This window comes from Ornithorhynchus anatinus, chromosome 5, assembly GCF_004115215.2.
Source record: "Ornithorhynchus anatinus isolate Pmale09 chromosome 5, mOrnAna1.pri.v4, whole genome shotgun sequence".
NCBI classification, from domain to species: domain Eukaryota; kingdom Metazoa; phylum Chordata; class Mammalia; order Monotremata; family Ornithorhynchidae; genus Ornithorhynchus; species Ornithorhynchus anatinus.
Window position 1 is genome coordinate 100,822,118 of NC_041732.1, and position 22,384 is coordinate 100,844,501.

Sequence of the window (22,384 nt, forward strand, 5' to 3'; positions counted from 1 at the left end):
AAGCACTAGATACCCCTTGCCTCTCATCAGCCAACAGTTAAAACTGAATTATCCGGTTGTTAACAGGGACAGAGCTTCCTTTGGCTTCAGGGGAGTTTCATGGACACGTCTCGTGATCAATAGGAATTATCCAGCAGGAAAGAATAGATGCTATTTCTGCTAATTGCAAATTATATAGGGACTCTAGCTATTCAAACCTTGGTCAATCGGTCAATGATATTTGAGTGCCTGAGTTGAAAGCACAAGACTAAGCCACTTGGAAGAGGGAAACAAAATCCCCGTCCCCCAAGGACTTCACAGTTATGTTTATTTGTATTTGTAAAGTGCTTACTATGAGCCAGGCACTGTCTACTTAAGTAGGCACAAGCTAATCACATGGGGCTCACGGTCTTAATCCCCATTTACAGTTGAGGGAACTGAGGCCCAGAGAAGTGAACTGACTTGCCCTAGGTCACACAGCAGACAAGCAGAGGAGCCAGGATTAGAACCCAAGTGGTTCTGACTCCCAGGCCCGGGTTTGAACCACCAGAGGATCTGCTTTACCCATGGTGTTCCTGGCGGCAGAGCGAGGGGGACGAATCTGGGATCCTGGATGGGCAGAGACCTGAGAAAACAGACTCAAAACCGCCCCCAAATCCATCCAGAAGCAGCGTGGCTTAGTGGAAAGAGCCCGGGTTTGGGAGTCAGAGGTCGTGGGTTCTAATCTCGGCTCCGCCACTTATCAGTTGTGTGACTTTGGGCAAGTCGCTTCACTTCCCTATACCTGTGACCTCATCTGTAAAATGGGGATTAATCTGTGAGCCCCACAGGGGACAACCTGATTACTTTGATTCTATCCTAATGCTTAGAACAGTGCCTGGCACGTAGTAAGCGCTTAACAAATATCATCATCATCATCCCTGCTGGAAAACTGTAGGGAACCTAAATTAGCTCCACCCTATTGTTGAGTATATTTACTGGGTGTCAGGCACTGTACTAAGTGCTGGGATAGATGCAAGATAATCAGAAGATAATCAGCTTGTCTCTGTCCCCCATGAGGCTCACAGTCTTAATCCCCATTTTACAGATGAGGTAACTGAGGCACAGAGAAGTGAAGTGACTTGCCCAAAGTCAGACAGCAGACAAATTAGCAGAGCTGGGACTAGACCCCAGGACCTTCTGACACTCAGGCCCATGCTTCTCTAGCTGCTGGGAATGATTACTCCAAGCTCAGGAGCAAAAAAATCACAGTGATACCACAGCTCTTGCCAATTAACAGTCCACGGGACTAAGAAATTTAGGTAGGAAAAAAAGGGAAGAGGAAGCCAATGAGGCTTCGAACAAAATGTACAATTCCACAACTGATAACCTCGAATAACTAGGTCTCAAGAATTTCCAAGAGTTATAGAGCACTCGGATGATCCGAAATAGCTGATAGATTTACATTTTACCTCCATATCAATGTTGTTGAATGGTCCAACTTCTTTTGCCGAAATGTTGGCTTCATTTCCTTTTGGTCCATGAATGTAGTAATGATAAATATGTCTAGAATTGAAAGCGACAATTTTACCGTGCTAATCAATACGTAAAGTGTAGACTGCTGATTTTTTACTTAAAAGTGTTTAAAAAAACAAAACAAAAAAAGGTTCCCCAAAATGTTATAGAGTTCTCCTTTCTCCTCACTCGTTAGGCATTTTATTGGAGCAAGCAGCTATTAATCTTAACGTCTGCTCTCAACCCCTACTCTCTCTCCCTTCTGCATCACCTGGGCACTTGGACTTGTAACCTTTATCACTTTCATTCAATAGTATTTATTGAGCGCTTACTATGTGCAGAGCACTGTACTAAGCGCTTGGGATGAACAAGTCGGCAACAGATAGAGACGGTCCCTGCCGTTTGACGGACTTACGGTCTAATCGGGGGAGACGGACAGACAAGAACGATGGCAATAAACAGCGTCAAGGGGAAGAACATCTCGTAAAAACCGATGGCAACTAAATAGAATCGAGGCGATGTACAATTCATTAACAAAATAAACAGGGTAACGAAAATATATACAGTTGAGCGGAGGAGTACAGTGCTGTGGGGATGGGAAGGGAGAGGTGGAGGAGCAGAGGGAAAAGGGGAAAATGAGGCTTTAGCTGCGGAGAGGTAAAGGGGGGATGGCAGAGGGAGTAGAGGGGGAAGAGGAGCTCAGTCTGGGAAGGCCTCTCGGAGGAGGTGAGTTTTAAGTAGGGTTTCGAAGAGGGGAAGAGAATCAGTTTGGCGGAGGTGAGGAGGGAGGGCGTTCCGGGACCGCGGGAGGACGCGACCCGGGGGTCGACGGCGGGATGGGCGAGACCGAGGGATGGCGAGGAGGTGGGCGGCGGAGGAGCGGAGCGTGCGGGGTGGGCGGTAGAAAGAGAGAAGGGAGGAGAGGTAGGAAGGGGCAAGGTGACGGAGAGCCTCGAAGCCTAGAGTGAGGAGTTTTTGTTTGGAGCGGAGGTGGATAGGCAACCACTGGAGGTGTTTAAGAAGGGGAGTGACAGGCCCAGAGCGTTTCTGCGGGAAGATGAGCCGGGCAGCGGAGTGACTTGATAGTCACTCCATCCTCAGCCGTTACTTATTTTAACGTCTGTCTTCCCTTCTAGACTGTAAGCTTCTTGTGGGCAGCTCTGCCACTTGTCATCTGTATGACTGTGGGCAAGTCACTTCACTTCTCTGTGCCTCAGTTCCCTCATCTGTAAAATGGGGATTAACTGTGAGCCTCACATGGGACAACCTGATCACCCTGTATCTACCCCAGTGCTTAGAACAGTGCTCTGCACACAGTAAGCGCTTAACAAATACCAACATTATATCGTGTCTACAACTGTGTTACATTGTAGTAATAATAATGATGGCATTTGTTAAGCGCTTACTATGTGCCGGGCACTGTACTAAGCACTGGGGTGGATATAAGCAAATCAAAATGGACACAGTCCCTGTCCCACAATGGGCTCACAGTCTTAATCCCCATTTTCTACAGATGAGGTAACAGGCACAGAGAAGTCAAGTGACTTGCTCAAGGCCACACAGCACACAAGTGGCGGAGCCGGTATTAGAACCCATGACCTTCTGAATTCTAGGCCCGTGTTCTATCCACTAAGTCACGCTGCTTCTTCTTCTCATTGTACTCTCCCATGCACTTAGTACAGTGCTCTGCATAAAGTAAGTGCTCAGTGAATGCCATTGAGTGACTGATCCTGATTCAAATGATATTCGGTATTCAGCAACATCACCATTTGAGGGATTTGACATTTCGGGTCACCCTCAATTTAGTTCTTCGAAATTGAATTCCACATATTTACATTTGGGTATTTCTAACTAATTTAACTTTCACACCTACAAGAATTATTCAAAATGCACAAGTGGAAGAAAGGGAAATCATCAGGGATTAACTTCAGCCAAGTCCACCTTTTACTCACCCGTTCAAAAAATTTAAAGCACGAATTAGCATAGGTGTGCTAGCTTGATTCTCTTCATTAACTCCTCAGATAGCTAATCAATGATCAGATTTCCATGGTAAGTCCCTTAGACAGGATCCCTGTTGCTTTTCACCCCAAAGAGTTGCCACGGGGTAATTAAACAAGTAGTATAAAAACGCTTGGTCCAAATTAGGACCAAGTGAGAGCTGGGCAAAATCCAGGTGGAGGAAAAAAAAATGCAGTGTAGTTTTGCTATAATAATGTTAGTATTTGTTAAGCGCTTACTATGTGCCGAGCACCGTTCTAAGCGCTGGGGTAGATACAGGGTAATCAGGTTGTCCCACGTGAGGCTCACAGTTAATCCCCATTTTACAGATAAGGTCACTGAGGCACAGAGAAGTTAAATGACTTGCCCACAGTCACACAGCTGACAAGTGGCAGAGAGGGGCTAGGCGAGATTATGGCCCAGTAAGAAGGTTAGTGGCACTAAGGAGTAAAGTGTGTGGGCTGGACAGAAGGACAGAAGCAAGGTGAAGTGAGTGGGCAAGGTGATGGACTGCTTTTAAGCCAATGGTGAGGAGTTTCTGTCTGATGCGGAGGTGGATGGGCAACCCCTGGAGGTTCCTGAGGAGTAGGGAAATAAGGCCTGATCACTTTTGTTGAAAAATGATCCCGGCAGCAGTGTCCTGCCTGTGGCCTGGAACGCCCTCCCTCCTCAAATCTGACAGACATTGACTCTCTCCCCTTTCAAAGCCTTACTGAAGGCCCATCTCCTCCAAGAGGCCTCACCACACTAATCCCTCCTTTCCTTATCTCCCACTCCCTTCTGCGTCGCCCTGACTCGTTCCCTTTGCTCTGCCCGCCTCCTAACCCCAGAGCACTTATGTCCATATCTGTCATTTTATTTATTTGTATTCACATCTGTCTCCCTGCCTCCAGACTGTGAGCTCGTTGTGGGCAGGGAATGTGTCTGTTTATTGTTGTATTGTACTCTCCCAAACACTTAGTACAGTGCTCTGCACCTAATAAGTACTCAATAAATAGGACTGAATGATTGACTGAATGAATGAGAACCTCCTCACATTCTAAACCTAGGCATAGGCCTATAATTTCAGTCCTCTAATGGCTCAATCTATCAAGAGCAGCTGGAGAGATATTGTTGTGGGCAGAGACTGTGTCTGTTTATTGCTATATATTCTCCCAAGCGCTTAGTATCGTGCTTTGCACACAGTAAGCGCTCAATAAATAATGACTGAATGAAGTTTCTCCCAATCCTCTATAGAATTCTTGATCCTCGTAGTCTGAAAAAGGGTTTGTAAATTACAGTGTGGATTTTTCACTTCTTCCTTTAGGTCATGGCCTGGAGAGCAGGAGAGGGGGCAAAAGGAAGAAGCAGGAGCGTTCCGCTGCTACGAACCTGCCGAGGCCGGAAGCAAGGGTCAGTGTGACCTCCTTGTGGGCAGGGAATGTTTCTATTGTTGTGTTGTACTCTCCCTAGTGCTTAGTACATGGACTAAGCACTCAATAAATAGGATTGACTGACATTCTTTTTTGCTTTTTAAAAAAGAGGGGCATTGGGTGGAAGCATGGCCTGCTGGATAGAGCACGGGTCTGAGTCAGAAGGACCCGGATTCTAATCCTGACTCCTCCACATGGCTGCTATGTGATCTTAGGCAAATCACTTCACTTCTCTGGGCCTCGGTTTCCTCATCTTAAAGTGGGGACTGAGACTGTGAGCCCATTGCAGGACCCCTGTCTGCTGTGTCCCTACTGTGTCCAACCCGACTTAATAATAACAATAATACCTACGGTATTTGTTAAGTGCTTAAGTATGTGCCAGGCACTGTACTAAGTGCTGGGATGGATACAAGCAGATCGGATTGGACACAGTCCCTGTCCCACATGGGGCTCACAGTCTCCATCCCCATTTTACAGACTAGGTAACTGAGGAACAGAGACGTGAAGTGACTTGCCCAGGGTCATATAGCAGACAAGGAGCAGGGCCTGGATTAGAACCCATGACCTTCTGACTCCCAGGCCCATGCTCTATCCATTACGCCCTGCTTTGCTTGTATCCCCACCACCCACACCAGCACTTACTACAGTGTCTGGCAGATAGTAAACACTTAAATACTACAATTATTATTATCATCATTTCAAGGGAGGGGCCAAGTTAGGAGTCTGCTCAGAACAGGGCAAAGGGGGAACTGAACGGCACGAGGGAAGGGAAATTAATTCCCTGCGCTGAATAGACTCAGTGGAGTTTTGGGAGGCTGGGTTATGTCATCATAGCGCATGGTGAATTTACAGATTTTACATTCTGTGGTCAATCAGAATTGGAGGTATGACAACGAGATTACTTGTACAGAATGATTCTCGGATGAAATAAAGGCATAGAAGTCCTATTGTACAACAAAAAAGAATTAATCTTTGGTCAGGGGAGGCGAAAACTACAACACACCAGAAAAGAAAAATGTTCATTTGGTCCAGTAGTTTATAGGTCCAAACATTGCCATTGGGAACAATGAAAACTTTAAAGTGGTGCCCAAGTAGATAACCACTTAAAAACCATAGCATCTCAAAACTCTCAGGTATAAATAGTCATTGGGTCGAATAAGGGTAAAATATAGTTATTTAAAGGTTTCTTTTTAGGCAATTTCAGGAAGGTGCTTTATTGAAAGTGTTACGGTAGCTACTGTTCTTTCAAAAACATCACATAAAGAACTTCGAAAACACCTCGAGCACTCGCCAAAATTCAACTCAATAAACGCTATTTTCCTCGATTAGCTTCATCCAAGTAACAAAGATCTTCACTAACTGTGGGGGTTTCAAAAGAAGAGGTTTCAAAGGAAAAAGACAACCCACCCACCGAAAAGAATTCTGACTTACGCCAACTGTCTTGTCCAAAGATGAAAATAATTCTTCAAGTACTGTATGTGCTCTGGTTGCACCCCAGTAATAACTACTGCAGTGAAGCTATTTTTTTCCTTTTCCTCTAGGATCAGACCATGGAGAAATCTCTCATCGTCATTTCCAATATGAGATGAATCCGAAGGCTAAAAAAAAAAAAAAGAACGGACAACCGTGTAAAGCTAGACGAGGAGGTTAAAAACAAAAACCTATACAAGGTGACCAGCCTATTTTGGGGAGATGGTAGAGGGTATCGTAGCAACACAGCATCGGACTGAAGACCCAAGCTGAAAGGCTGTTGTGGACACCCACTTTCAACCTGGTCGAGTCACTTGGATCTGTCTGATTCCCCCCCGTAGAACGTAAGCTTCTCGTGGGCAGGATGACGTCTAGCAACTCGGCTGCGGTGCGCTATCCCTAAGCCCCTAGTGCGTCGTAGGCACTCCATCAACACCACTCATTTGACCCATCGCTCTGCCGTAAACATGGCCTCTGACTTCTGGAGCTGCTCCACCGCTTTGAGGCCACACTGTAGCCAGATACGACCACGGGCCACAAAGCCCTAGAAGGACTTTACGCTTTAAAGCGGCAGCATGACCACGGATAGAGCCCGGCCCTGGGAGTCAGAAGGGCCCGAGTTCTAATCCGGCTCCGCCACTCGTCCGCCGTGGGACCTCGGGCAAGTCGCTTCACTTTTCTGGGACTCGGTCACCTCATCTGTCAAATGGGGATTAACGGTGCTAGCCCCTTGTGGAACAGGGACTCTATCCGACCTGATTTTCTCGTACGGAGCTCGGCGCTCAGTTCGATGCCTGGCACGTAGTAAGCGCTTAACAAATATCACCATTACTATTATTACGATTACTAGCTCTTCCGCTCTGCTCAAATGAATTCACTGGCTGAGGCCTGTGAAGAAATGGCTGATGGCAGCGAACCCAAATCCTTGCCATAGACTGAGCTGATGAAGGAAGGTGCCCAGTCTATAAACTTTGTTGTGGGCAGGGACTGTGTCTATTTATCATTCTATTGTCCTCTCCCAAACGCTTAGTACAGTGCTCTAAACACGGTAAGTGCTCAATAAATACAACTGACTGACTGACTGAATGTGGCTTCGCAGCGGAAAACGGGGAGGCAACGGCAGTGGAAATCCAGTCGCGGGCCCAGCAATCGGGAATGGAAACGGCTCTTCTTGAGCAGAGGCTCTGAAAGGTTAGGTGGGAAAGGGTGCCACCAGAGAATAGAGCACAGGGCTGGAAGTCAGAAGGTCATGGGTTCTAACCCTGGCTCCGCCACTTGTCTGCTAAGAATAATAATAATGTTGGTATTTATTAAGCGCTTACTATGTGCACAGCACTGTTCTAAGCGCTGGGGTACATACAGGCTAATCAGGTTGTCTCACATGGGACTCAAACAGTCTTAATCCCCATTTTACAGATGAGGGAACTGAGGCACAGAGAAGTGAAGTGACTTGCCCAGTCACACAGCTGACAAGTGGCAGAGGCGGGATTCGAACCCATGACCTCTGACTCCCAAGCCCGGGCTCTTTCCACTGAGCCACGCTGCTAGCTGACTTTGGGCAAGTCACTTCACTTCTCTGGGCCTCAGTGACCTCATCTGGAAAATGGAGATTGAGACTGTGAGCCCCATGTGGGACAGGGAACGGGTCCAACCCCATTAGCTTGTATCTATCTCAGCGTTCACTGTTTGGCACCCAGGATGCGCTTAACAAATACCATTATTATTACCAGTCCCCGGTGCTATAAACTACAAATATGGAACTGACGGTGGTACATCAGTCTCTTCAACCACCCACGGGTAGACGGCTCCGGGGTAGCAAATCTTCCTGGAACTGAAGCTCATTATGGGAAGGGAACCTGTCTGCTGATTCTCTTGGACTGGACTCTCCCAGGTGCTTAGAACAGTGCTCTGCACACAGTAACCAATCGATAAATGCCACTGATGGGAAGCAGCATGGGCGTAGTGGATAGAGCTCGGGCCCGGGAGTCAGAAGGTCATGGGTTCTAACCCTGGCTCTGCCACTTGTCAGCTGTGTGACTTTGGGCAAGTCACTTCACTTCTCTGGTCCACAGTCACCTCATCTGTATAATGGCGATTAAGACTCTGAGCCCCACTGTAGGACAGGGACTGTGTTCAATCTGATCCGCTTGTATCCATCCCAGTCCTTAGTACATAATTACTATCATTATTATTATGGATTGACTGAAGAACTCTACATGTGTGAGTGCCATCTTAGATTGGGAGCCCCCCTTGGAGAGCAGGGGCCAGGTCTAATTCCCACCTTTGCATTCTTTCCTAGTGCTTAGTACAGTGCCCTGCACACAGTAAGTGCTTAATACTATTAATACTAATACTTAATACTAATAGTAGTAGCCACGTTTCACATTTTAGGAATGTTTTTTCCCCTTTCAATTAAAAAAAAAATATATGTATATAGTTCTTTAGTTCCAATGTATAAACAGTGTATAAAATTTGTAATGGGGGGGAAAGTATGCAGAGAGTTCTTTTTCCTCCTTTGGTAAATGTAATATATATATCTAGATAGATATATAGATATAAATATATATATATATATATATCACTCTTCTTTGCATGCATAGATCTCAGGGAAAAATATATAAATTACGAACTTAGAAGTTCAAATAAGACAGAAAAGGGAATTTATTCTAATAAATTGTAGATTTTGTCTTTACTAAAGATGACAGAAGTGGTACATTCAATGGGCAATCTTATGTGATGAGAAAGCACTAAACATTTGCCTGAGGAATATTTACCTTTCTGTTCCTGATATATCCACTATATATTGATTCTTTATTTTTCTCTTTTTTCTCAAAATCTTCCTTTGAAAGCACAAGCTCGTGAACATCATGGGAATCTGCAGGTTTGCTGATCATCTGGTAGGAGAAAAAAGAATAGTTGTGACATCGATACGGTAGTATTTACCCAAACGAGAAAGCATCAGATCGTCTAAAATTATATAATCTCACTTTTGAAAGCGTATAATATTGAAAACGAAGTTTCCTTACTCTGGCTGACTGTCCAACGAAGAAGACCGCCTGCTTCCCTCCGACACCAAAATAGGAAATGTCACTGTTTAAACTACGAGGCACTGGCAAAGGGCGAACGTACCCCGAGTGGTCACTGAAATGAAAACTTGTATTAATAAGCTTACTGTTGTTATTAAATAATAACGGTAATGATCTTTGCTCTGCAGTTACTATGTGCCAAGCACTGAATTAAGCACTAGCGTAGATACGAGATAATCAGGTTGGATGCAGAAGAGGCTCTGAATCCCCATTTTAACAGATGAGGAAACTGAGGCACAGGGAAGTTAAGTGACTCTGCCCAGGGTCATAAAGAGGGCAAGTAGTGGAGCCGGGATTAGAACCCAGGTTCTCTGGCTGCTGGGCCTGTTCTGTTTCCACTAGGCTAAGACTCAGTTACACTACAACTTCTCATTTAATGTCGTAATGCTTTGAATGACTTTAAAAAGATCGAGCGACAGTTTAGCGGTATTTAACATAATAGCATATAGCACATAAAGGAACTTCGTATTTTTTCGAACGAATTTGGAACAGATCCTAATTTACATCGGCCATATTTTCAGAGAACACAATCTCACTGCTTCCTTGTGGTGAGCCCTCAATCAATCATATTCTGAAGATAGAACTGACTGGATTTGGTGACTGGCTGAACGTGCAGGTTGAACGAGAGTCAGGAGCTTAGGATAAATCAAGGTTGTGGACTTGTGAGACAGGGAAAGACGGTGAAGTGGTCAAAGGTGAGAGAAGAGTTGAGGGGAGGAGAGAGGGTTTGGATGAAAAGGTCAGGAGTTCACTTTGGGACGTATTGGGCTTGAGGTGTCGGCAGGACATCCAAGTAGAGATATCCTGAAGGAATCATTTTTGCCACATAAAGTTTGCAGCGATTAAAGATGTGGGTACCCCCATTTTAGGAAAGGCCAAAAATAAAGCCAATCCACATTTAATCACGCAACCTGATGGCTCTTGGTGAGTCTAAGGACTTCAATTATCACCACGTTGTCTTCTCTACTGGTGAAGAAACAAAAGTGGTAAAAAAACGACCCTGATCACTTCCATTTATAAATGTATCCAATCAGAATATGATTGGGTACATTCATGGTACACAATTATAGCTTATGAGATCTGCTCTCTACAATACGAGCAATAGCATGAACAGCCAGCCGGGCCTCGTTTACTGTCTTTAAGAGCCACAAGCAAGGAAGCATATTTAAAACCTAAGACCTCACCATTAGGTTATATTTTCCATAACAACTGAATCCACCCCCAGAGCACCTAGCCTGCCCCTAAATATTCACTGAAGAGGGGAAAATATATATATATAGATAACACAGTATGACTTTTGCCCAGTAATACATCTTTTATCTGGTAAGATTTAAATCACAGGTTTCTAAAAATTTCAAAAATGTTGCCTCATTTTTTGATCCACATTGAAACAACGCCACCAAGGCCAACGGTTCTTCAAAAAAAAAAAGAAGATCGACTTTTCAGTATACGGAAGAGATGGAAATGGCTAACTGGAATGCTTTGTTATCAATTGGCTGAGGTCATAATAGTACTAAACAAAACTAAGCAGCCTGCCTTAATTTCAAGAATCGGAGTCCAGTGTCCATCCAGAGTTAAACAACATTTAAACCACCTGCACTGTGAGGAGAGCTATCTATACTGTTATGAGAATGATGACATTCAATCAGAGATAACCAAACTGCCAGCACGCCCAAGCTCTAGAAGGGAAAATCCCTTCTGAGAAAAAACAAGCTGCATATTTAAAAACAGCCCAACATTTCAGCGACTATAGTCCAAAGTGAAATAGTTAAAATAGTAAGTGTTACAAAACTCTTTTTAAATTTTAATTTTGGGTTTTTTTTTTAATTGGTGGTTGGAATTTCAACTAAATTTTCATAAATGCAAATGTATCCAGAAGAAGAAAGTGGGTTCAATTGGAAGAAATTACAAAAACCTACCTATTCATCACCAGTCAATAATTACTGAAAGCCAGTAACTGCGTAGATCCATGATGACCCTGTATCTTCCCAGCGCTTAGAACGGTGCTCTGCACATAGTAAGCGCTTAACAAATACCAACATTATTATTATATGGAGTAAACTGATAGTAGGAGTAGTGAAATATATTGAATGCTTACTCTGTAATCATCAGAGCCCATTAGGAATAAGATTGGGAAGAAGACAGGATGTCAAATGTTAAGAGAGGCTCCTTTGTTTTCCTTTTCTTCCACTACATTCTGACCTTGTTCCTTTTTGCCACTGCATTAAAATGGAAACTTCTGGGAATTTTCCCCCCTTTCCATTATTTCAAAACAATTAATGAATCCATGGGTTGGTATCCTCATGTGGGACAGGGACTGAGTCCAAATCTTGCATCTACCCCGGTGCTTAGTTCATAATAAGTGCTCAATAAAAACCACAATTATTATTAGACTTCCACTCAAAATAAGCACACGCACTTACTCCTCATCCAGGCGTTTCCAAAATCCCACTTTCACATATGGGACTTTCCCCAAGACCCTCACTACCAACATCAAGAGGATGGGGTGAAGGAAGAAAAGGGAAAGGACAAGGGCACTACGATTTGACCACCGCTTTTTGTCTTATATGGCATTTGTTTAGTACTTACTACGTGTGAGGCACTGTACTAAGCGCTGGGGTAGACACAAGATAATCAGGTACGACACAGTCCGTGCCCTACGGGGGCCACACAGTCTTAATTAATCCCCATTTGTAGATGAGGTAACTGAGGCCCAGAGAAGTGGTTACACAGCAGACAAGTGGCGGAGTCGGAATTTGAACGCAGGTCCTTCCGACTCCCAGGCCCGGGCTCCATCCATTAGGCCATGCTGCCTCTCTACCTCCCTCCACAAGCTCCAGAGACACGCTTGGCTGCGGTCCCCAGGATAGCTCCATGACTCATTTATTCATTCAGTCGTACTTACCGAGCGCTTACTGTGAGCAAAGCACTGTATTAAGCCCTTGGGAGAGAACAACAGAACAGTAAAGACGCATTCCCTGCCCAAAACGAGCTTACCGTCTCGAGGAGACTCTCACGCCTAACATTTGGCGGGAGAGGCAGGTGGCTGACAGAGACGTTGGTTTCAAAGCTGAATTCATTTATTACCCTATTTGTTTTGTTAATGAGGTGTACATCCCCTTGATTCTGTTTATCGTGATTATGTTGTCTTGTTTTTGTCCGTCTCTCTCCCCAGATTAGACTGTGAGCCCGTCACCGGGCAGGGATTATTTCTGTTGCCGAACTGTACATTCCAAGTGCTTAGTACAGTGCTCTGCACATAGTAAGCGTTCAAGAAATACTATTGAATGAACTATTCCAATGAAATTTAAACTCTGTGGAATCTAACTGCTCTATTCCCCCCCAGAGACCTCCAGTCTCTAGATCGTCTCCATGTACCCCAAGTTATCACACCCCACTCAACATCAACCCTCTCGCCTCAACTCACTCGCCACCCCGGTCTCCCTCTATCTTGCATCTACCTCCAGCATCCACCTCCCATTTTGATCATCCCAAGCATAAGCTTTCTTCACCCTGTGGCTTCCTCCCTCTTGCCAGTTCTACCAGACTTTATCATCAGTCTTCCTCGACCTTCAACATCATGAAACCCCCTCTTCTCCCTTGGTTTCCCTGACGGTTCTCTTCTTTCCTCCGGCTGATGCTTCTCAGTCACTTTTGCTCTTCTTCTTCCTCCCACGTCCCAGGTGACGGTTTCCCTCAGGACTATGTTCTGAGTCCACTTCTCGGTCTCACTTTCCACAATGCAGCGGGGTTTAATGGAAAGAACCCGGGCCTGGGAGTCAAAAGGACCTGGGTTCTAATCCCGGCCCCGCCGCAGGTCTGCTGTGGGACCCTGGGCAAGTCGCTTTGCTTCTCTGGCCTCAGTTACCTCATTTGTAAAATGGAAAAAAAAGTGTGAGCCCCATGTGGGAAGGGGACTGTGTCCAACCTGATTAACTTGTGCCTACCACAGCGCTTAGAACAGCGCTTGGCACCTTGTAAGCACTTAACAAGTACGATAATTATTTATTTACACTCATCCACTCCGACTACTACAACCGCCATCTCTGAATATAAAGCAGCAAGGCATAGTGGATAGAGCGTGGGTCTGGGAGTCAGAAGGGCATGGGTTCTAATCCCGGTTCCATCACCTGTCTGCTTTGTGACCTTGGGCAAGTCACTTTACTGCTCTGGGCCTCAGTTACGTCACCTGCAAAATGGGGATGGAGATAGTGAGCCCTATATGGGACCGGAACTGTGTCCAACTTGATTTGCTTGGATCCACCCCAGTGCTTAGTACAGTGACTGGCACAAAGTAAGCGCTTAACAAATATCATCATTATTATTATTATTACTATTATTAATAAAGCTCCTTAAGGACAGAAACCATGTCCCCTAATACTACTGCCTCCTGTCAACACTTACTACCGTGCTCAAATACTGACTGACCTCTAGGTGGATGACCCACAAATCTACTTCGCTAGCCCTGACCTCTCCTCTTCTCTGCCACCTCACATTCCCTCATTCATTCGTATTTACTGAGCGCTTACTGTACGCAAAGCACTGTACTAAGCGCTTAGCACTGTACTATCCCCTCCCATCTCCAGGATCCCCCTACACGGATGTCTCAAAGGCACCTCAACCCACCTTCCCTCACAAATCCACCGCTCTCCTTTCCCGTCACAGTTACCCCCACCAGTATTCTCCACGTCTCTGAAGCCCGCATCTCTGGCATTATCCTCACCTCCTCCCTCTTTCTTTCAACCCTCACGCTCAGTCCGTCACCAAATCCTGTCAGTTTTTCCCTCCTTAGGGAAAAAAACGCTTGTCCTATTCCATCTTAACAACTAGTATCCTAGTTTCCCTGCCTCTCCATTCCTGCCCGGGTTTCACTTGGCTACGCCAGTCACTTTCCTAAAAAGTACCTCTGCACGTCTCCTCCCTCCTCAAAAACTTCCAAATACTACCCTGTCTCCACCCCATCAAATAAGAACCCTAAGTCATTGGCTTTAAGGGCTGAATCAGCTTTCTCCTACCTACACACTCTCTTTTCTCTACACACCCCAATTCGCTCTGGTTGTCTAGCCTGCCTACTCGCGGGGCCTCACTCTTCTCTCTTCCTCTGCCAGTCTCTTGCTCGCACCCGCCCCGGGCCTGCAAGTCCCTTCTCCTTTCCACCTGTGACCGCTTTTCTCCCCTCACCCCCCACACCCATTCTCAAAACCCTTCTAAAAAGCCCATCTCCTCCAGGAAGCCTACCCCGATTTGTAATCCTCCCGTTGATCTGTCCCCTACTACCTCTCCAGCATTTCTGTGCTATATCCAACATTAAATAACATACCAACTCCCACAGCACTGTTGTAAAAACTTATATACCTTATTACTGAAGCACTAACTCGAGGATTCAACTCTCTCTCCTTCTTCCTATCTACAAATGATTTTCGTGTCGGTCTTCCACCGTTAGATCGCAAGCTTTCTGAGGGCAAGGGTCATGTCCACTAATTCTATTGTACGCTACCAAGCACTAAATAAAGCGTTTTACAAACAACAGAAGCTCAAAATGCTATTGACTGCTTTAACTGACTAAAAGTTCTAACGTTAAAAACACACCCACCCCACTTATTTAGCATTCTGACTCCTAGCGTGGTGAGAAGCAGCATGGTGCAGTGGCTAGAGCACGGGCCTGGAAGCCAGAAGGTCATGGGTTCCAGTCCCAGCTCTGCTACTTGTCCGCTGTGTGACCTCGGGCAAGTCATTTCACTTCTCTGGGCCTCAATTACCTCAACTGTAAAATGAGGACTGAGTCTGTGAGCCCCACACGGGCCGGGGAACGTGTCCAACCCGATTCGCTTATATCGACCCCAGCATGGCACATAGTAAACACTTAAATACCACAATTATGATTATTATTAATCCTCCAAACTCAACCACCTTATTGGTAACAAAGTTACATTCCTCAATTGGACATTTAAATCGACAACTTTGCTGTTTCATTGCCCTATTTACGCAGTTGAAATTTTCCAGAAAAACAGTGAATAACGCTAACCTTTCAAAGTCACCTTTTCTTGTAAATTTCGACAACCTATACACGGCCCAGTTGTTGAGCTGTTTGGAGGTCATTCCTCTTCCATTATCAATCACTGCAACTGCAGGTTTGCCTTGCGAGTCATCGAAAAGCTAAGGAAAATTACATACAGAAAATAAACACCACCACCACAATAGAAAATGACAGTATACGAGGGCGTGCACAATAAATACTGCAGTTCCCGGTCGTAATCAAACGCTCGAGTCCGATCGTTTACTTTTGGTAAATGAAAACCAAGACAAATACTGAAAAATGTCAGCTCGCTGGGGAACACACTGTTACGCTGCAGACTTCAGGGCCACAGTTTCTACTGAACACGCACGGTCGCTTAGCTCCGGTTTAACTCTGGTACACTCCAGGGATCCAGATCACTCACCTGGGGACCTCCCCTGATTGCATCCTCAGTGCGATACACCTCCACGAGACGCAGAGGCACTAAGAGAAACCATCAGGTTTAACTCTCGGCCTCCTCTCTGGATGGTGCTGCCCTTGGGTAGGCAGGAGGAGGAGATGCTAGTGGGATGTGAGGGCTTGTTTTGTTTTTTATGGTTTTGGTTGAGCGCTTAACTCTAAGCCAGGCACTGTGCTACGTGCTGGGATAGACGCAAATCATTCAGATTGGACACAGTCTAACTAAAATAATAATAATGGTGTTTGTTAAGTGTTTACTACGTGCCAGACACAGTACTAAGCGCTGACGGGGATTAAGACTGTGTCCGACCTGATTAACTTATATCTACCCAGCTCTTTCTACAGTGCCTAGCACACAGTACCTGCTTAAATTACCATTATTATTACTGTTCTTATTATGATCAGCCACGCCCCTTATGGGGCTAACAGTCTTAATCCCCAGGGCCAAAGAAGTGAAGTGACTTGTCCAAGGTCACCCAGCAGACAGGTGGCGGAGCTGGGATTCGAAGCTAGGTCCCTGGACTCCCAGGCCCGGGGTCTTTTAGTGGTCCATCTTTGTCAGCCAGTCTGGGCCCACTGGTCCCTGCTGGGGGTCAGGGGTGCTGCTTCCAGGTAATTTAGGGTGGGCTACACTGCAGAGTCCACCAGACGCCCACATTAAGGGAAGCCAAGAGCTAGGCTATCTTCATCACCCTATTTATTTTGTTTAATGAGATGTACATCACCCTGATTCTATTTATTTGCTACTGTTTTAATGAGATGTTCTTCCCCTTGACTCTATTTATTGCCATTGTGCTTGTCTGTCTGTCTCCCCCGATTAGACTGTAAGCCCGACAAAGGGCAGGGACTGCCTCTGTCTGTTGCCGATTTGTACATTCCAAGCGCTTAGTACAGTGCTCTGCACAGAGTAAGCACTCAATAAATACTATTGAATGAATAAATAGGCCTTCTATTCTACCGGAGCTCTGGGAAAACCCCGCTTCCAGCCCAGCCCAGCCGAGTTTTCACTTGGGGTCACTGTTCCCAGAGGTGATCCACCAGGCAGGGGAAAACACTAGCTAACCTCACTCGACTGAAAACCCCCAACACTTTCTGGAGACAAATCCGCCCTCGGAGAATACCGGTCTGTGGCGTCACCAAATTAAAGTCTCTTGGTCTATTGTACGGGCCAGGAACGGGAAGTAAAAGAAAAAGGCAGCCTGAAGACTTATGGAATTAAAGAGTGGAGAGGAAGCGGGAAAAGGGATGGGAAAGAAAGGAGACGCTCTACCGAGGGGAAAAAACCCAAGCTGAGAAGAGAAAAGAGTCAAAGAATAAAGCCAGAGGAGGAGGCAGGAACTCAAAAGGCCTGGATGCGAGACAGGGATGAAAGAACCATGTAACAAAGTTGAAAATCAATAAAGGGGGAAAAAATGGTCACCGATGAAAAGGAGAGGAGGAGCTAGAGGTGGCAATTGTGTACGGAGATGAAATTACAAATGGGAGGTACCACTTTCACATTTTTTTTACCAAGAAACCTCTCTGGATTCACTACCGGAACGATGGCAGACTGCGGCGGGGGGAGGGTGGCCCTCTGGGAGAGATGGGTCCATGGAGGCGCTACGGGTCGGAGATGACTCGACAGCATAAGACAAGACACACGGGAGTCCTATAGAGTCTTTCAGCCCCCTGCTACTTCTCCTAAAAAAATCCCAGTTTTTGATCTGTTTCTTTTCTCCTTCTCTGGGCCGCCGGCCAACAGTTTTGCTTAAAAGTAACTTTTGGGGTCTCCAGCTATCTCTGATTTGCGACAAGCACCAAACCTGGCATTCGTACACTGTTCACGAGGCGCTGCGGCTGCCGGGAGAAAGCATCTACTAAGTCTTATTTGCGTTCGGAGGACTCGCTGAGCTTCCGGCAGAGGCCAGCTTACCAGTTTGATCTGGATGCTCCGAATACCAGTGTTGCGAGACGTAGCGGACAACGAGTTGTCAATCAATTCTGCAAGGGCAAATGCTAGAAAAGATAAAGAAAAGAAATTACAGAACCACCTCTCATTGGGAACAAAATTTACAAAGGTATAGTTTCTTCCTCCCACAGTGGAGGGGAGCTTGTCTCTCAAACAGTCCATCAATCAATCGTATTTATCAAGTGCTTATTATGTGCAGAGCACTGTACTAAGCGTGTGGGAGAATACAATGTAACATGAGTTGGCACCGCGTCTCCCGCCCACAAGCTATTCCTCAACACTTCCAAATAATAGCATTTCCCGAGTACAGAGTACTGTACTAAGCTCTTAAAGACTAAAATACAGTTACTAGAGATGGTCCCTGCCAACGAGGGGGAGGCAGATAATAAAACAAATTACAGAAAAGAGGAAGCAATAGCACCTAAAGAGGTGTGCATGAGTAGATAGACCGTGTGTCTAGGAGCCAGAAGGATCTGAGGTCTAATCCTGTAAATTTCAAATCAAGTATGATTTGAAAATTAAAACTAAATGGTAAGAATGTCAAAATATAGATTGTACAAGAGTTTAACTGTGGAAAAAAAAAAGCAAACCTATTTCCTGAGCGTTCTACTGTGTTCCGGCCACTGTACTAAGTGCTTGAGAGAGTTCACTACCAGATTTGGTAGACGGTGTCCCTGCCCACAAGGAGCTTACAGTCTAGAGAGGGGAGACAGACATTAAAATAAATTCCAGCTACGTATCTCAAAGCTGTGGAGCTGAGGGTGGGGTGAATAAAGGGTACAGATCCCCAAACTGAGAGAACTATTCAAAAGAGGATTTCTTAAATTTCAGGTTTAAGAATAATGTGTATATCATTTAGACGAATCCCCAGGTTTGGGGTACTTACGCAACGGGTTCTGTCCTTCGCTGGCATAATATTCATACATGCCACTCTTGACCAGCGTGTCATAATGTGGTAAGAAGTCAATTCGCTCCTTTGTTGCGGAAAGTAACAATTGATTGACCGACTGCAGCAGGTACAAGGTAATCCCATCTTGGACACTGTCACCTGCAAAGAAGGTGAGAAATGTAAAACACACCAATATAATCGCCTTAGAAAAACGTCACCGTAATTTAATCCGAAGAAAATATATCGGTGGCTAGGAGACATAGGTTTTAAACAAGCGGTGGGGAGTCCGAGGTCATGGGTTCTAATCCCGGCTCCGTCACTTGTCAACTGTGTAACTTTGGGCAAGTCACTTCACTTCTCTGTGCCTCAGTTCCCTCATCTGTAAAATGGGGATTAAGACTGTGAGCCCTTTGTGGGATAACCTGATCACCTTGTATCGCCCCCCAGCACTTAGAACAGTGCTTTGCACATAGTAAGCACTGAAGAAATGCCATCATTATTATTATTATTGAACTGATCTCGATGTAAGTCCTTCTGATCTAACTTCAAATGGATCAGAAAGAGAATGCCACTTTTCAACGGGCTTAGATAAGCATAACTTTGACTACAATTGTAAGAAAAATTAGCCTATGAATAGGATCTGACAAGCTCTGCAGACATCATCTTTCATGTAACTGAATCATTAATTGTTGGCTTTTCACGACCATGACCGGAAAACCCGGCACAACAGGATCTTTGGATTGAATCCCACACTTCTGTTACAATTTCACCAATGAAAAATGTGCCTTAAATGACGGTTTTAGGTTACGTGAAATATTTACAATTTAAGAGACGTGAGATTAATAACGACTGTTTACTTACTGAAGTTATCATCTGTAATTTCTTTTCTGTTTGTTGTTGTAATGACAAATTTCTCTTCGGGTGAGATGCCAAGTGCCTAGCAAGAGATATCAATAATCCGTTATTATACAAAATACATGATAAATCAAAGCAAAGACACTTTCATTCCCAAGAATCAAAGCAATATTAAACATCAGATATTACATTAACCTCATTATCAAATTCTTAACACTGTTTCTTCTTTCACTCGATCCCAGTTTTATGATTTCCACAGAACACTAGAGTGGAGTGTCTAAATCAACTGTGATGGATATTAATTCTTTTGTCCAAGTACAAGGAAATGGAGAAACACAAATTTTAAAGGACCTCGAAGCATTTGGCAACTTTCTTTCAAGTCTGAGTTCTGGTGAACTCCTGCTATATTAAAAGTGAACAGAATTTCCTACGAGTTCTCGTTAAACAGTGAGTGCTTGTTGTACCCAAAGAGAATCACATGGTCATTTCACCGGTGTCTTTGTTTCTTCACTGACCAAAGAGGTCCTCGCTTCAGATTTTACCTGTCATATTAAGGCTTACCCCAAACTATAATCCTAACGCCACTCCCCAAACCAAGGTGGAGAGAAAATACTGTATTTAAAAGAAAACCTTGCTGCAGTGTGGCCTAGTGGAAAGAGGATGAGCCTGGGAGTCAGAAGACCTGGATTTTAATCCCGCCTCAGCTACGTACCCCGGGTAAGTCACACACTTCACTTTTCTGTGCCTCAACTACTTACCTGTAAAATGGGGATTCAATCCTAGTCCTTCCTATTTAGATTGCGAGCCCCATGTGGGGCAGGGACTGTGTCCAGCCTGACTTGGCCTGTATCTCCCCCAGCACTTAGAACAGTGCTTAGCACACAGTAAGCACTTAATGAGTACCATTATTATTATCATCGTTATTATTACAAGATGCTCCCAAATCATTTTGTATACAGATTAATGAGGAATTACGGAATTTTTCCTTTATTAGCAGATGACAGGTGAGTTAGGAGAAATCATTCAACATTAGAAGCAGGGTGGCCTACTGGAAAGTGCCCGGGCTTGGAAGTCAGAGGTCGTGAGTTCTAGTCCCGACTCCGTCACTTGTCAGCTGTGTGGCTTTGGGCCATTCACTTCACTGGACCTTAGTTACCTCATCTGTAAAATGGGGATGGAGAATGTGAGCCCCACATGGGACAAACTGATTGACCTGTGTTTACCCTAGAGCTTAGAAGAGTGCTTGGCACATAGTAAGCGTGGGAAGCAGCGTGGCTCAGTGAAAAGAGCCTGGGCTTCGGAGTCAGAGGCCATGGGTTCGACTCCCGGCTCTGCCACTTGTCAGCTGTGTGACTGTGGGCAAGTCACTTCACTTCTCTGTGCCTCAGTTACCTCACCTGTAAAATGGGAATTAACTGTGAGCCTCACGTGGGACCTGATGACCCTGTATCTTCCCCAGCGCTTAGAACAATGCTCTGCACATAGTAAGCGCTTAACAAATGCCAACATTATTATTATTATTATTAAGTGCTTAAATACCATCATTATTATTCATTCAACTGTATTTATTGAGCGCTTTCTGTGTCCAGAGCACTGTAAAGAGTGCTTGGAAAGTACAATTCAGCAATAATGAGACAATCCCTGCCCACACCGGGCTTACCATCTAGAGGGTCTCCCACTAAGATCATCTTGGGGTTTGAAGAGAGACTCTGCCTCCAGTAACAGAATCCTTCCCCATTAACACTAGCAAACAATGGCTATTCTACCAGGAAAGATTTACAACTGCTAATCTATCTCATTCATTCAATCGAATTTATTGAGCACTGTGTGCAAAGCACTGTACTAAGCACTTGGAAAGTACAATTCAGCAATAAAGACTGGACGATCCCTGCCCAAACTGGGCTCTGAAGTGGATTCAATCGAATTTATTGAGTGCTGTGTGCAAAGCACTGTACTAAGCACTTGGAAAGTACAATTCAGCAATAAAGACTGGACGATCCCTGCCCAAACTGGGCTCTGAAGTGGAAGCAGTCAGCCAAAAAAAAAAAAAAAAAAACCACAGGCAACCTACATAGCCAGCTAGTGTAGCTTTCAAATATATTAAACCAATAGATGATGATTGATTCCATCCCCAAGAGCAGAAGAATCCCATTTGTTCTGGAGTACAAAAGGGCACGTGTGTATTACTCGTGTTTGCTTTAGTGTAAGTCCTGGAAACCAAATATTATAGTATGGTTATGGCCATGAGAAATTGGAATTCACTAGAAATGGCTTTGCTTTTCGTAGCATCTTTCCAGGGATGCCTGCCAATACTCCCATCTTACAAAGGCCAAATCTGAAAAACAAGCCGGTTAATTAAGCGATTAGCCGTGTCCGCAGAATGAGCCAGGAGAATTGTGAACATTACCATGTTCTTCTAAATTCCCACCTAAGGTTCTATCCACTCTTCACACTGAATTACCTGACGGACAATTAACTGTAATTTATTTATTTCTATTAATGTCTGTCTCCCCCTCAAGACTTTCAGCTCGTTATGGACGGGGAACATATCTGGATATTGGACTCTCCCAAGCGCTTACGAGAATGCTCTGCACACACTAAGCGCCCAAAAAGTACGACTATCAATCGGTCAACAGTATCTATTAGAGAAGCAGCGTGGTTTAGTGGAAAGAGCCCGGGCTTGGGAGTCAGAGCTCATGGGTTCTACTCCTGGCTCCGCCACTTATCAACTGTGTGACTTTGAGCAAGTCACTTAACTTCTCTGTGCCTCAGTTACCT

General features: G+C 45.0%; 1 protein-coding gene across 2 annotated transcripts in view; it reads right to left on the minus strand.

The window, feature by feature from the left end:
* The window catches only part of SMCHD1 (structural maintenance of chromosomes flexible hinge domain containing 1), a 131,057-nt gene that overhangs the window by 93,412 nt on the left and 15,261 nt on the right, over positions 1-22,384 (minus strand). For both annotated transcript variants that reach the window (XM_029066197.1, XM_029066198.2), the window contains exons 2-9: positions 19,613-19,688; positions 18,749-18,910; positions 17,827-17,909; positions 15,465-15,595; positions 9,380-9,494; positions 9,128-9,247; positions 6,315-6,481; positions 1,431-1,524 (exon numbers count right to left, since the gene is read on the minus strand). In XM_029066197.1, coding sequence (XP_028922030.1) covers positions 1,431-1,524; positions 6,315-6,481; positions 9,128-9,247; positions 9,380-9,494; positions 15,465-15,595; positions 17,827-17,909; positions 18,749-18,910; positions 19,613-19,688 — 948 coding nt within the window. The remainder of the gene's footprint in view (positions 1-1,430; positions 1,525-6,314; positions 6,482-9,127; positions 9,248-9,379; positions 9,495-15,464; positions 15,596-17,826; positions 17,910-18,748; positions 18,911-19,612; positions 19,689-22,384) is intronic.